Here is a 15,702-nt window from a genome sequence, read left to right on the forward strand (position 1 = left end):
ACAAAAAGGGGGGGCAGGGTCACTTCCTCTGTGCAGGGAGGCGATGCAGCTCTGGTTCTGGGCAATCCAGCAGGAATTTTCGATCTCGGCAGTTCATCTGGCAGGAGACGAAAACGAGACGGCGGACGCTCTGAGCAGGCATAGCGCGATCTCTCTCGAGTGGGAGTTGGCTGAGGAGATTCTCCTGGAGATCTTCGCCATTTGGGAGACCCCTCAAGTGGATCTTTTCACCTCCACTGTCAACCGGAAGTGTGAGAGGTTCTGCTTTCGGGAATTTCCTCCAAACGGAGCCTTAGGAGACGCGTTTGTGGTGGAGTGGTCATTCCCACTGCTGTACGCGTTTCCTCCAGTCCCCGTCATCCCGCAAGTACTGCGGAGGTTCGGTTCCTGGATGATCCTCATTGCTCCGGCGTGGGCTCGGAGGACGTGGTACCCGGACCTTCTCGACTTGTCCATCTGCCCTCCACGTCGTCTTCCCTACGGAGACGATCTGCTCTCACGGGAGGGGGTCAGGTTCTCCATCCAGTGGTCAGATCCCTCAACCTTCACGCTTGGTTTCTGAAAGGTTGAGGTATAAGGATTGGGACCTCCCTGAAGACGTGATGGAGGTGTAGCTTTCGGCCAGAAGGCCCGCAACAAAGTTCCTGTACCGTTGGAGAAAGTTCTGCGACTGGTGCAGGGTTAAGAATGTGGATCCTTTTGCATGTGCAATTCCCATGGTTCTGTCTTTTTTGCTTTCTTTGGCCCACAGGGGCCTTCAACTGGGTACCATTAAAGGTTACCTGGCAGCGCTGTCCATATTTAAGCGCTCGTCTGAAGAGTGTTCCCATTTCAAAATTCCTTTAGTTTCTCAGTTTCTGAAAGGGCTCACTAATGTGTTCCCTCCGTCACCTTTCCAGGTGCCCGGTTGGGATTTGAACCTTGTTCTCAAGTTTCTGACGGGTGCTCGGTTTGAGCCTTTGCATTCATGCCCTTTGAGACTGTTAACTCTGAAATCGGTATTTTTAGTTGCGGTCACTTCCGCTCGCAGAGTGAGTGAGTTACAGGCACTTTCAGTTAAGCCACCCTTCACTGTGTTTCATAAGGACAGGGTTGTCCTTAGAGTTTGTCCTTCTTTTCTTCCGAAGGTGGTGTCGGAATTTCATTTAGGCCAGAAGGTTGTTCTTCCGGCATTTTATCCTCCTCCACATCCTGGTGAGGAAGAGGAGAGGCTCCATAGGCTTGATCCTAGGAGAGCGTTAAGCTTTTATATTTCACGCATGTCCCGGGTCAGAGTGGACGATCAGCTCTTCATTGGTTACGCTGGAAAGCGTTTGTGACAGGCTGTGACGAAACAGACTTTGTCTCGCTGGATTATTTTGGCTATCTCGGAGTGTTACCGCTTGGCGGGTAAAGACCCACCGGTCGGTTTACGGGCCCATTCTACCAGGGGTATGGCTGATTCTACTGCCCTGCAGAGGGGTGTTCCTATTCGTAACATCTGTGAAGCAGCCACCTGGGCATCGGTACATACTTTTGTACGTCACTATGCCCTCGATTCCAGGGGGCAGGATCTGGCCTTTGGCAAGGCAGTCCTTTACTCCGCAATTTGATTGGGCATGCTAAATTTCTGTTTTCTAAATTCTTTTCCCACCTCCTTGCATTGGTACTGCTTTGGGAGTCTGTCCTCGAAGAACAAGTTACTCTCTTACCTGGTAACATTCTTTCGATGGGATGGTCCGACGACGTAAGAACGTTACCAGGTAAGAGAGTAACTTGTTCTTCTGTGGCCAGGAAAGATTTGGCAGTCTCTAAACAATTTCCTGTTGGATAATGCTATGCATCTCTGAATGCAATCACAGCACAGTGACTAAGTTGCCCCGGGCATCAGGGGGCCTCATTCCACCAGAGCGCTTTCTACTGCGACAGCGCTGCAGAGGGGGGGTAGTGGTTAAAGACATTTGCGGGTTCGCGACCTGTTCTTCACTTCATGCATTTACTATTACAGTCTGGACGTCGCCCTTGGGGCTGACACTCGCTTTGGAAGGGCGGTGTTGCAGAATTGTCTGCCGTTAAATGCTTTCACCCCACCTCCAATACTACTACTACTTTGGGAATCTATCCAATGAGGATTTTGCAGGAGAAAGGCAATCCGTTGAAGGAGAAATTACTTTCCTTAATGTTCTTTCTATGGATTCTTCTCCCGCAGGTTCCTCATCACCCCTATAATCCATCCCGCTATGGAAAGCGTCTGCAGTCGGTGGCTGTCTTTCTCCCGAGAGGAAAGAGTTTGTGATGGTTCTAGGATCTGCTGCCTCTCTCTTGGTTCAGTGCAGCATGCTTCTTGCGACCTCTATGTTTAACAACAAAAAAATTCCTAATCGGATTTCATTTTCTATCCTCTTTGGCTGTTTGCCGATCGTTTTCTTGCTAGTTTTCCTCTGCAGTGTCTGAGTTTAGGGCGGGGGGGTTGAGGGGGAAAGGTGGGAACTGAGGTATGTGGCGTAGTGATGCAGTATGTTTAAGACGACCAACATCACGTCCACAGCTGATGACCGAGCATTGAGTCAAGGTGTGCCGATCGCCAAGTCGAGGTCAACCACACCCCCTGTCGAAGAGTTTTCTGAGCTTTGATTTATTGGTTTTACATGAATTACAACATTCAACATTTCTGCTTAATTATAATTATATCAAAATAAAACCGCTAAATTTGAACATGTATGAAATAACATAAAAGAACATCTTAAAAGAAACTTTTTTGTAGCCTTTTTAAGATTACAGTAAAAAGAAACCAAAAAAAAGAACCGAAAGAGGTGTTACGCTCACTTAAGTTAAGAATTAACATAGCTTAGGGAAAATCTAATTTTAGGCTGTCAATTTTCGGTCTAGCGGTTTATGATGTATCGCTGGGGGGTCCTTCTGCTTTACGAATTGAATAAATGCATTCCAGATCTTCAGATATTCTGGCATTTAATTCACAATTTTGTCCATGACAGCAATAAACTAAATTCTGGACCACCATTTGCAGATGTTAGGTTTTTTGTTACCTTTCCAATTGTGGGGCAGTCATAATTCTAGCAGCCACTCGAAAGTGCGTGAGCAGTTTCAAGTATCTGCTGGTAAATTTTTTTAAGACATTCTCGGGCTTTATTCCCCAGGAGGTTGGTTAGCTGAATTTCTTTCCAGAATGGTTGTATTAGGTTGCATGACCATCAAATATAAAATAGTCCCATCAACCTGTGCGCACCTCGAACAGTTGGGATATGATGTCAGAGTTATCCTATGCTGCCTCTCGTGAGGAGCTTGTGGATATTCTCTATAAGTTGAACACAAGTGGATGATTTGGCTGCCCTGAACCAGATGTTGCACAATGATAACTCATCAATTTCTTCCCATTTAGCCATACCAAAATAGGAGTGGGTTTAAAGCGATCAGTTTTTAGGATTGTGAAAAGGGAAGATATCTTCCGGGAGGGAGGGTCTCCTATGAATAAGTCTTCAAACTTTGTTGTTTCTCTCCCGCCTGCCTGCCTGTCTCCTTTTGGGATTGTTGATCCAATGTCTAAGCTGTAAATATGAATATTTAGAGTCAGTGAGGAGAAAGGAAAGGACTGCTTATGCTTGTCACATGATACTGGTGGTGGGGGTGTTCCACCTTTTGTAAAGCTGTCCTAATCTCAGCTAGCTCCCAGTTTACAAGTTTGAGAATTGTGTTGAATTCAGACCTGGTAGAAACTTGGGTTTGATTACCCAGGACTGAGAGAATAGAGGTTATATTGTATTTCCTGACTGCCAGGTCCCAATAATACGCAAGCTTCTTGCGGCAGGTAGTAAACCCTTTATGCCATGGTGGGCATTACGGGGGATCCAGGATATTCATATAAGGGGGGTTTTCAACATGGATTGTTATAATACTAGCCAGCATTTGCAGATTCCATTCTAGGATTGGGGATACTTGGGCAGCATATTGGTAACTTTCCAAGTCCAGAACCCCTAAACCTTCAGTGATTTTGAATGAAAACAGCAAAATACATTTGAATATGTAAGACTGCAGTTCCCATAATGTTTTTTTTTAATTATTGAGAGAGCTTGAAAGATATATCATAGTTTAGGGAGTAGGGTCATCTTTACCATTGTAATTCTTCCCAACCAGGACATTTCAGCCCCTTTGCAGCGTCATTGGTCATACTTAAGGTTTTATGTATTTCGGGGCTATAATGTTGGTATAATAAATGATGAGCTTTAGTCAGGTTGATACCTAGGTATCTGACTCCTTGAGAAATTATGCCTTTATGTAAGGTAGATATGACTGAAGTGGGCTCGGTAATACTATTTAGTGTAATCTATTTTAACTCCCGAAACCAGTTCAAATAGTTATAAAAGAGATATTATACAGGGTAAGGTGGAGATCCAATTGTGCATAACAAATAACAGGTCATCAGCATATAGGGATTTTTTGTATTGTGATTGAGCTAGTACTAGTACGAACCCCTGAATGGATATGTAGACCCTTTGGGCTAATGGCTCCATAGAGGGGGCCTATAGTAGAGGGGATAAGGGGCAACCATGTAGGGTGACCAGTGTAAAGGGTATTGGATTCAATAATGATCCATTATTTTTATATTTGTGGGAGGGGTGAGCAACATTTCCTCACACAAGTAATTTTCTTTTTGATGGATGTACTTCTCACAGATTCCTCATCACCCTCCAATACTGCCCCTCTCGTGGAGAGCACCTCTGTTATTCATGGTGATTCCCAATAGCGGCTGACCATGAGGAAAAAAGAAAGAATCTGAGTTCAGGGGCATGGTGCAAGCTATATGTGTGGATGCTGATATCGCAACCATTGTCGAGAAATGCATGCATTGAGGGAATCCGACTCTGAAGTTACACACCAGCCACCCTGCTCAGAAAATATTCCATGATCTGCTGTAGCTGCAAGAATATATCTTTGATAAGGAATCTGTAGGAGGAACATTCATCCTAAATAACATTACAAAAGATAATTCATTTGTTCTTGTGGAGGAGATGTTTTTTTGGAGAACTTCTCAAGTGGACTGTTTGACTTCCAGTGTGAATAGGAAGTGCAAGTTGTCCTGTTTCAGGGAATTTCCTCCATAGGGGGATACATCGATTGTCGATTGGAAATGCAAACACGTCTGTGCATTTCCGCTGATCGCGATCATTCCTTTAGTTCCCATGATACTGTGGTTCTTCAGGTTCTCGTTAATTATAATTGCTCTGGACTGGGCCCAGAGAACATGGTACACAAAGCTTCTGGACTTGTCCATCTGCCCTCCTGGCGTCCCTCTCTGGAGGGAGGGTCCTCAATCTACATGCTTAGTTGCTCAGAGGCTGTGCTATAAGGACTCAGATTTGTCAGACAATGTCCTGCATTGTACTCCTTTTGACTCGAAGGGGTCTGGGCTCCCTTCATCTGTTACCTCTTTCGGTTACAGATTTTCTGCTCTCTTTGGCTCAGATTGGCACTGTAAAAGGGGTAGCTGGCTGCCATTTCGGTCTTGAAGCGGACCTCTGAGCAAGTCTCGCTTTTTCACAATCCCCGAAGTTATTCAATTTCTGCAGGGCTTGTGCAACCAATTTCCCACACACAAGTTTGTTGTTCCTATGTGGGACTTGAATTTAGCATTGACCTTCTCTATGGAAGCTCCAGTTTAGCCACTGCATTCTTGTTCATTAAGATTTCTCACCCTTAAGATGATTTTCCTGGTGGCCATCACTTCCGCAGGACTTGTGAGTGAGCTCCAGGCATTGTCTGTTAAACCTCCCTACTTGGCATACTCATATGTCCCATCCCCTTTCCTCAATCCTTGTGGATGTCCCCCAACATGGGGACGGTACTGGAATTTTTGGCAGCAAAATAATGTGCTTCCCCTTCAGTTTTAGTATATCGCGCCGGGGCGTGGCCTTGGGAGTGGAAACACCCCCACCCGGAGGGCCATCCTTCGGTGCCTCACCTTTTTCCACATGGACGGTGTCTGACCTGGCAACCAGTGGAGAGACTTTTTATCTTTGCGCTTGCTCCCCGTTTGTTTTTCAATTCTTATTTCACTTTGGTGCCTCACCTCCCTGCCGCATGTCGGTTGCAGGAGGGTTCACAAGGTGTGGTGCTTGAGACCGCTCGTTCCCGGCCTCAGACACCCATGCACTCTGTCTCGAGTGTTTGGGGCCCGACCACCTCTGGGACTCATGTGCAGCCTACAGCGCTCTCGGTCACAGGGCATTGAAGAATCGGTAGTCGCGCTGCAGGGAGATCTTCCACTCTTCTCCCTCTCTCCACCTTAAGGGCTTCATCAATGGGACCTCTCGTCAAGACAAAGTAGGACCTATGTTCAGCACGTCACCACAGACTCATCCCCAGGGTTCCCACAGAATGGGGTTCCAAGCATTCAGGTTCTGGCAGGCCCAAGGCCTCTATGGCTACTGGCTCCCAAGCCTCTCTTCCGGGCAATCTGGGGACAGACCTGAGGCCTTTCAGGCTTCCGCCTCCCAAACTGAGGGGTCTAGGGGACATTCCAGGCTGTCCTTGGACCGACTATCAGGTTTGTCCTCTTCTTCTACCCAAGGGGGTAAGGGATTGTCAAGTGCCACCTCCAAGATTCGTTTCTCGGCTAGATCCAGCACGGATTCTGGCACAGGTGCAGACTGTTCCCAGCCTAATGGAGCATGCTCCAAGGCCGTTATCCAGGGTGTTTCGACCACCGACCATCCGGCTGAGGGCTCAGTGCCTACCAGAGCCCTCTCTTAGGTTGACTTATCTGCTTCGGCACAAGGCCTAAGCTGTATCCACTTGTGTTTGGGGCCTCCCTTGGCTCAGGGCATTCGTGCTCTCCCACCCAAAGCGTGGCGCAAGGCTTCAAAATGGCAGAGCGGCACGTGGTGGTGCCTGCCACGTACGTGACCATCTTGGATCCGGCTCCGGGTCCTCCCATGCTTTCGCCCATCGAGTGGGCTTTGCAGGACGATTCCAGCCCCCTTACTTCTGGAAGCGGCAGCAGATCTTATGGTGCAGGGTTTTGGTCCTTGCAGCAGTATATTTACCCATCACAACCCTACAGCTACATGCACCTGGCACCTCAGTGCTTTGACCAGGAGCTGAGGCCCAGCGCCTCGGAGGGCAGGGCTCCTAGGGACCTGGCAGCTAGTGAGGACCGCTTTTTCGAACGCTTCCTCTTCCTCATGTATTCCTCTCAGATGAAGGGGCTACTGAAGGACATTGTGATGGAGGTTATCACTAGGCCGCGCCACCTCAGTCCCCTCCCCTGGGACTCATCTCCCAGTGTCGGTCCATCCTCCAGTTCAAGCCCTACCTTCATGCTCACCCCTCCACCTCCTCCTGTACCACCAAAGCCTCCCCCTCAGCAGCCGTTGGACTTGTCTGCAGCTGCGAACCTGTGGGGGACCCAGCCGGCACTGGTGTCCCAAGGACCGGGTTCCCTTTGGCCTGTGAAAAAGGTGGGGAGGGGGCGATTACGATGACGTCTTGGACGATGAGACCTCGGCATCCGTTAAGGCCTTTCATGACCGCCTCCCGGGCATGGAAGAGTTCTTGGGGGCCCCACTTCATGAGGAAGCCCCCCAAGAGTCGGATGTGCTCGCTGAAGTCTTGGGGAAACACACCATGACCCGGTCTGGCATTCCACTTCAGAAGGATGTGCTGCAGGTGGCGTGGAAGGTCTGCGAGAAGCCCAGGGCCAACCCCCAAATGAACAAGAAGTTGGACAGCAGGTTTAGGCTGATGGACGGGGAGTCAATCCTCCTTGCCTCCCACCCCAACCCCATTCCTCTGTGGTGGCTGTGGCCTCCTTATATTCTAAACCATCGTCTTCCTCCATGGGAGCCACCTCCAGTTACCTCTCCATGGAGTCCTCAAGTCCTTGGGAAAGCGTTGTTACTCCATCTCAGGACTGCATCTGCGGCAGACCAACGCTGTGGTGGGAGCTCGGAGAATTTCTACCTAACCTCCCTTCAGACAAAGAAACCTCCTTCAAGGCCGGTCTGCCAGATGCCCGGACCATTGCACAGGACCTCATGGAGTCTTCGATGCATGCCACCAAGGTTTCATCTGTCATGCAGGAGCGGATTTTAGATCTGCTCTTCGATGGTGTGGACCTTTTTCATTCATCCACCGATGACGAATTTGCAAAGAAGAAAACCTCCACTCAAACAGCCCAGTCCCTGTCCATCCTGACAAAGCCAGGTCAGAAATCCTTCCCTCAATCCCAGGGTAGAACTGTGTTCAAACCCCAAACCTTCTACGGCTTCAAGGGTTTTAGAGACTGCGGTATGCAGAGCCTGACACGTCGCCCAGCGACAAAAGAAGGAAGTAGGAGAGGACGTTGTGCGTGCTTCTCCCCCCCCCCCTCGTCTGCCTCCTCCTCTGATGCCAATAAGCAGTGACATCAGGGTCGGGGAACACAGCTCGCTTTTGGGGGGGGCCTTTTGGCTCTGTTCCAGGACACCTAGAAGTGTTGTTTCAGCAACCTGTGGATCCTAAACATAGTCTGCACATGCTTCAGCATTCCTCTTCCTCTGCCTCTAACATCCTCTCCTCCTCTTCGTCAGATAGGGTCACCACCTCTTTTACGGGCAGTCCTTTCGCTCTTGAAGATGCAGGGGATAGAACCGGCTCCTCTTGTAGATGGGGGCTTCGGTTACTATTCCAGTATTTTTGCGATACCCAAGAACAGCCAGGCTGGTCTGAGGGTAGTCCTGGACCTGTCGTTTCTAAATGTCTTTACAGCTGGAACGCTTCAAGATGATTACTCCCACGCACATAGCCTGGTCACTGTGTGCAGGGGATTGGATGTGTTCCCTGGACCTCAAGGATGCGTACCTGCATGTAATCATATATCAACCGCATCAGAAGTTTCTGCGGTTCACGATTGTCATACCACTTCCAGTAAAAAGAGCTGCCCTTCGGCCTGAGCTCTGCCCCTCGTGTCTTCACGAAGTTGATGAATGCAGTGGTGGGCCTTCTCCGCTTGGAGGTTCATCTATACCCTTATCTGGACGACTGGTTGGTGAGGGCGGGGTCACCCGAAGGTGGATACCCTTCATCAGCTGGGGTTTTCCCTCGACCGGAGGAAGTCTGTTATGCCTGTCTCAGGAACTGGTCTTCCTATGGGTGCATTGGAACACTACCGTTCAGCGGTGTTCCTCACGCCTGAGAGGCTTATGTCCCTCCGCAAGACGGAGGGGCACTTTCTGGCCAACTCGACCACCTTGGTATAGTGGTTCCAGCACATTCTGTGCATGATAGCCTCCTGTGTGTATTTTGTATTTGTAGTTTATGAAGCACCTTAATCCAAATCGCTGAACATTTAATAGAGAATACAGTACAATAAAATTGGTTAGACAGTTAAATGATCAAATCCAGATAACATTAATTCCGGGGTGAGGGGGGCCGAGTTCAGCACGCCAGTTTCAAGATGAGGTGCCTCCAGCAGCCAACTGGGATCAGGAGACCGGGTCTAAGTTGGACAGGATCCCAATACCACCGCTCCTCTTCCCTGACTTTCGCTGGTGGCTGATGGACGGCAATGTTTCAGTGGGATTCCCCTTTACTGAACCAGAGCCTACCCTGGTGGTGACGATGGACTCTTCTCTTTAGGGCTGGAGGACTACTCTGGAGGGCTATACGATTCATAGCGCATGGTCCAGGATGGAAGCCCTCCTACATATCAATCTGCTCAAGCTCAGGGAAGTGGGCCTAGCCCTCAAGGCGTTTTGCCCCTAATAAGGGAAGAGTCGGTTTGGTCAGGATTGACAACTCTACTACAATGTTCTACCTGAACAGAAGGGTGCCTCCCCCCCCCCCTCTGCCGAGAGGCTGTTTTGATCTGGGAATGGGCCCTCACAGAGAGGATTTGGATGTCTGCAGTCCACCTTCTGGGGGACAGCAATGCAGAAGCAGATCAGCTGAGTCGTTTGGGGTTCAACACCTATGAGTGGGAGTTGCAGAGCAACTCCTTGTTGCCCCTGTTCCAGCATTGGGGTTCGCGGACCTGGTTGTGTTCCAGACTCTTCTGAATGCCAAGTGCCCCCAGTTTGACTTCTGGCAGGTCAGGTTTGGGTGTCACTGGGAGACGTCTTCCAGATTTACTTGCGTGGCCGCAGGTGTTAAGCGTTCCTGTCCACCCCCTTGTTCCAGTGGACCCTCCTGAAATTCCAGGCTTCTAGGGCTGCAGCCTCATTCTGGTTTCCCCCCACTGGCCTTTGAGACCCTGGTTTTCGGATCTGCTGCAGTTGTGCTCCGATCCCCAGCAGGGGCTTCCTGACACAGCAGGGCGGAGCAATGGAGCACCCAAACCCAGCCAAACTGGCCTTGGCGGCCTGGCTTCTGATCAATTTAGGCTTCAGCATGCTTAATTTTCAGATGGCAACTGGGACATAATTCAGCAGTCCAGGTGGCCTTCGACTCAGTCCCAGTATAACAACAAATGGACTTGGTTCTGCTATTGGGCCAGAACAAGGTTCTGTACCCTGTACCCTGTACCCTGTCACCTGTCCCCTGGATGACGTTCTGGCTTTTTCAGCACGCCTGGCTCATTCGGGAATTCAGATAGATACTTGCCGCACTATTTGGCAGCCATCAGGGCTTACGAGAATTCCCCATAGCATGTGTTTTCAGCAGCCAACCCAGTGGTTAAGGCACACCTTAAGTGGTTGTCTAGGCATTTTCCTCCAGTGCATAGGCTGCACCCGGTCTGGGACATCAATGTGGTTCTTGCAGCTTTGCAACGCAAGCCTTTTGATCTGATGGCCTCTTTGAACATCTGCTTGGTGACACTGAAGACGGCTTAATTGGTGGCTCTCACCTCTGCGCGCGTGGTTAATGAGCTGCAGGCGTTTTCTTTGTGCAAGCCTTTCACCACGTTTCACGATGACAAGGTCATCTTGCGCACTCGCACTAACTTCTGGCCCTATGTGGTCTCTCCCTTCTATCTGAATGAAGAGATCTGCCTGCCAATGTTCTTCCCGAGCCCACAGTCTGAGGCAGAGAGAGCTCTACATTCTTTGGACCTCAAGAGGGTTCTCAAGTTTTGGTCTCTCTGACAAAATCCTTCAGGAAGTCAGAGGTGCTGTTTGTGACCTCTGGGGGCTCCTTCTCCGGCTCTCAGGCATTCAAGGCTTCCATCGCCCGTTGGATGGTCCAGGCCATTTCAGAGGCCTACACAGCCATGGGCAAACCTGTTCCTAAAGGGATTCATGCCCATTCCGTCAGAGCTAAGGCCACGGCCATCGCTTTTCAGAGGCATACTTCCTAGGATGTCATCAGCAAGGCGGCCACTTGGGCCACTCCGTCGTCCTTCTGTAAACACTGTTCGCTGGACACCAGCTCCAGGCATGATGCAAAGTTTGTATACACTGTTCACTGGACACCTGCTCCAGGCATGATGCAGAGTTAGGTCCCGCGGTCTGAAGAACCTTTTCGCTTCACCCTAGATATGAGGCAGGTTGTCACAGCTCCACCCTATGTTCTTGTTCGATGGAATCACCCACAAGGATGAGCAAAGGGGACGGGACGTATGAGTAATTAGTACTCATAGTCCCCTTTTCTCCATACGTCGCTAGTATGCCAATGGATTATAGGTAATATGACTAGCCAGATATCTAAGCGTCCGGTGTGTTCATAGGGGACTGAGGTGAGGCGCCAGAGGGCAGGGCCTCGAGGTGCGTTCCCACTGCAGAGGCCCCGCGCTCTACTAAATTTAAAGGGGAAGCTCATTTTTCTACATCCAAAGGTTCCAGTGCTGTCCCCATGCTGGGGGATGCCCACAAGGTTGGAGGAAAGGTTACTCTAGTAACTACAGTGAGTAACTTTAATTTTTTCATAGAAGTTGATTTTGAGAGGAAGACTCTTGTTCCACACGAAGGTTGTGTGGGACTTTTATCGCTCCCAAAAGATGCATCTTCCCTTGTTTTGTGCTCCGCTTTACCCTTCTAAGATGGTAGAGGGATTCCATCGGCTGAATCTGGTGCAGACTCTCAGTTACGGATCTGGGTGATCTGCCCGTGCATGTTTTGTTTGCGGGCAGATTACCCGCACTGAAACTGCTCAGGCCCCCGGTTTGACTGTTTATTGAAATTGGAGGCTGAAGCATTTTTTGTCCCACGCCTCCATTGTTAAGGATGCAGGGGACACCCCTGCAACCACACGGCCACAGATACCAAACATGGGGAGCAGGGGATACCCCCACAACCCCCGCTCCTCGTGTTCATTATTTTCAGAACCAAATTGTCCAGAAAAATGTTGAACTAATGGGAGTGACTGATTTCAGTCAAATCTACCATGCGTTAAAAAAATGTCCAACAATTTGGCTAGTACCCTCAGTTACTACATCTCTTGGACGATGGCCATGACATCCCGAAAGATGACCAGCATTAAGTAGTTTCTGCTGGTGCAGGTGCTGGCAGGGCTTTAATTAAACTGACCCTGTCAAGTGGATCATCCTCTATGTCAGAATTCTACAGGCTGATCATGAAGGATGTGACTGAGGGCCTCAAAGTTTATTCCACTGGAGGGGTAGCTAACACTTCAGTCACGCAGCAAGGGGCGCGGTAGACGGCATGCTTTGGACATCTGTCAAGTGGCCACATGGGCTTCACTGCAGATGTTTCCCAAACATTACTGCCTGGGGTCCGTGCTTGTGGCAGTTGCTTGCTGTGCATGAGCAGTCCTCCAGAGTTTTCTGTTGTAGGTGATATTTTCTCACACTCCTCTAGATTTATGTACTGCTATTGGAGTCTATCAAAGATGAGGAATCTTTGGGAGGAGGGAATCCTTTAGAAGAACAAATTACTTTGACTTACCTCGCAGTAATCCTTCCTCCCACTGACTCATCATCACCCTCACAACCTGCCCCTCTTGTCTCAGCTGCTTACTGCTGGAGAAAAATGACGGAACAGAGGTTGTGGGCTGTGGAGGCTCCATGTATACTGACCCAATTTCCTGCCCATTGTGGCACGCAGCAGCGCCAGTTGGTGCCAGTGCAGAGCTGTGCTGCGCCCCCTGGTGGAAGGAACTTCCTGAAGTCCACTAGTTCTGAATATGGAATATCAAAGATGAGGAATCCGTTGGAGGAAGGATCCACCAAACAGAACATTAGCGAGAAGTTAGTAATGTGTTCTCCTCATCTGTAGGTGGCAGTAAATATGTTGAAACTAAGGTCACAAGGCCTGAGTTGCTCTGCATACTTGTGATGAACGTCATTACTTGCGGAAATGAGTGCCGTGATAGTTTGTAGAGTCTCAAAAGTCCCCTCTTAAATCTATGAAAGAGTGTGTTTGAGTCTTGATTACATCTAAGAATATTTCAAAAGATGTGAAATTGGTGGGACGAATTACCATATCCATCAGAAAGAAGAATATTGAAGGTTGTTTATCTGTTCACCTGTAGCTTTTCTTGCAAACAGTTAATCTAATAGTTTTCTTTTTTGTTTCCGCAGAGTCCAAGCAGTGGGACAGTTTGGCATCAGAATGTAGAGAACACTTTAACTTATCTCTGACTTCTATGGAGTCGGACAGCAGACCCGAATTGCGTGACAGAGCTACTGTTCTGAAAAAGAGACTGGAAATTCTTCACTGATTATATTTGCAAAAATTACAAAGTGCCATGTACAAAAGGGTGGTTTGTGCTTTTGCAATGCAAAGTAGGGATGTGAAATTGAATTTATAGCATATAACATTTCATGACAATAAAGATTTCTCAACATTTTGTTCTCCTTGAGTTTCATTATAGTTGTGGTAAGTGCTCAAGATGACCTACTGTTTGGACATTAAGAAGAAAACAAATCTGGCTTCAATGGAAAGGTACTAAATAAAATTGAGCAACATGGAATTTGGTAACCTGCTGTTTTTGTTAAGAGTAACGAAAGTGCAAAGCGTATAGAGGGAATTAATGCAACATTTAAACAAACACAACTTGAAATGTCATTTTCTTAAAGTGTAATTTGCAAGGGTCATGTAATATAACATGGAAAAATGTCATACATTTGTGTAGAGCATAATTTAGAGAAACACAATTTGCCTAACTTTGTAAACAAACGATTTCGCTCTGTATTCCTTAATGTAGGCATAAGGCCTATTTACGAGTTTTTCAGTAATTTTGTGGTAATTCAGCAAAATTGACCCAATAATTGTTTACCGTTACTCAGTCCAGCAGGATTACCACCAGATTAATGGTGCTGGTGAAGTGGCGTTAATCCCCATTTTTGGAGCCCATAGCAGTTCATCAGAATGTATCTTTGGTTTTACTGCAGGCGGTTATCCTGTTAAGGATTTCAATCCGGCACACACCCGGGCCTCGCCTAGCATGTAATGCAAAAATGAAATACTTATTTATTATGTCTATAGGTTCAATATTCTGAGTGATATACCACTCATATCACGCCCTTCTCAAAATACCCCCTAGGTCACAGTGGACTGGGAATCAGGCTGCTTGGGAAAGGTATTATTTATTATTTCAAATTCAAATCAAACACAGCCTGGAACTGTCCAGAAGCCATATTAGCCCCTATTCAAGCGTTACATCACAGCATCACTCTGAGAGTACGATTGAACCGAGACGGCGAGCTATCAGATGAGATTCACAGCGCACGAGGAGTAAAACAAGGGTGCCCGCTGGCATCAGCACTCTTCCTTACCTACATTGGTGACATTCAAAGCATAGAAGAAACAATCAGGGCCTTTCCGCCAAAACTGGGTTCATCACAGATCGGTCATCTCTTGTATGCGGATGACCTGACAATATTTGACCAGACAGAAATTGGGCTCCAACGGAAACTCAGTTCCCTTCAAGCATACGCCACAAAAAATTACCTTGAAATCAACATGAGCAAAACGAAGGTCATGATTCTCCAAAATTGCGAGAAAAAACAAAAAAGCAATTTTAAGTGGTATCTGGGTGAAACCCACATTGAGATTGTTACAAAATTCAAATATCTTGGAGTGATCATGGACAGCTCAAGAAAAGAAATCGCCATGCAAGTGGAACTATACTCAAAGATTAAAAAATTAGCCGCACAAGCTAAAGTCATCGATGGCAAATTTGGAAAATTTTCCTTAATACCGACGATAAATTTCTACAAAATGAAGGTGGTGCCTACAGTAACATACGGCGTGGAAGCAATGCCCACGATACCAAAACAACTATGGTTCAATTTTGAAGCACTCTTCTGGCGCAAAGTGTTGCACCTACCGAATTCCACACCAGGGGCAGCCATCAGACGAGAATTAAGTCTGCAATCATTAGAATGTACAGTGACCTGTAATTCTATTATGCTATACAGGAAGTGTAGAATGGCCCACAGCAACGAGGTTTTTAGGTTGCTGAAATTCGAAATGGACACTGGAAATTGTGATATGTTAAAAACCTGGCAAAATGAAAATCAAGTGGTCCTAAATAACATTGCATCAAATGATGAAGAACTCATCAGCAATCCATGTAAAATCTTAAGCAAAATAAAAGACAATGATTGGGCTTCCACAATAGACAATGCTGCAAAGCTGAAACGTACTCTCCATCTACCAAGCAACACGCTAAAAAGAAACTAGTTGCAAAGTTATGTCAAACAATGTCCAAGCAGACAGGCACGAGATTTAATTCTGCGAGCACGTCTGAACCTATGCAAAATGAATGAGATCCACTACATTCGAGGCCAGGCACTAACTAATAGCTGCTGTTTTTGTAAAAATGATC

At 47.7% G+C, this 15,702-nt stretch overlaps 1 protein-coding gene across 2 annotated transcripts in view; it reads left to right on the top strand.

Moving 5' to 3' along the window:
- The window catches only part of ECPAS (Ecm29 proteasome adaptor and scaffold), a 3,148,361-nt gene extending 3,134,645 nt beyond the window's left edge, over window positions 1-13,716 (top strand). For both annotated transcript variants that reach the window (XM_069630810.1, XM_069630809.1), the window contains exon 49: window positions 13,451-13,716. In XM_069630810.1, the coding sequence (XP_069486911.1) occupies window positions 13,451-13,590 (140 nt within the window). In that variant the 3' untranslated portion in view covers window positions 13,591-13,716. The remainder of the gene's footprint in view (window positions 1-13,450) is intronic.
- The last annotated feature ends 1,986 nt before the right edge of the window (window positions 13,717-15,702 follow it).

Source organism: Ambystoma mexicanum, chromosome 6q (assembly GCF_040938575.1).
Source record: "Ambystoma mexicanum isolate Mex_15411 chromosome 6q, UKY_AmexF1_1, whole genome shotgun sequence".
Classification (NCBI taxonomy): domain Eukaryota; kingdom Metazoa; phylum Chordata; class Amphibia; order Caudata; family Ambystomatidae; genus Ambystoma; species Ambystoma mexicanum.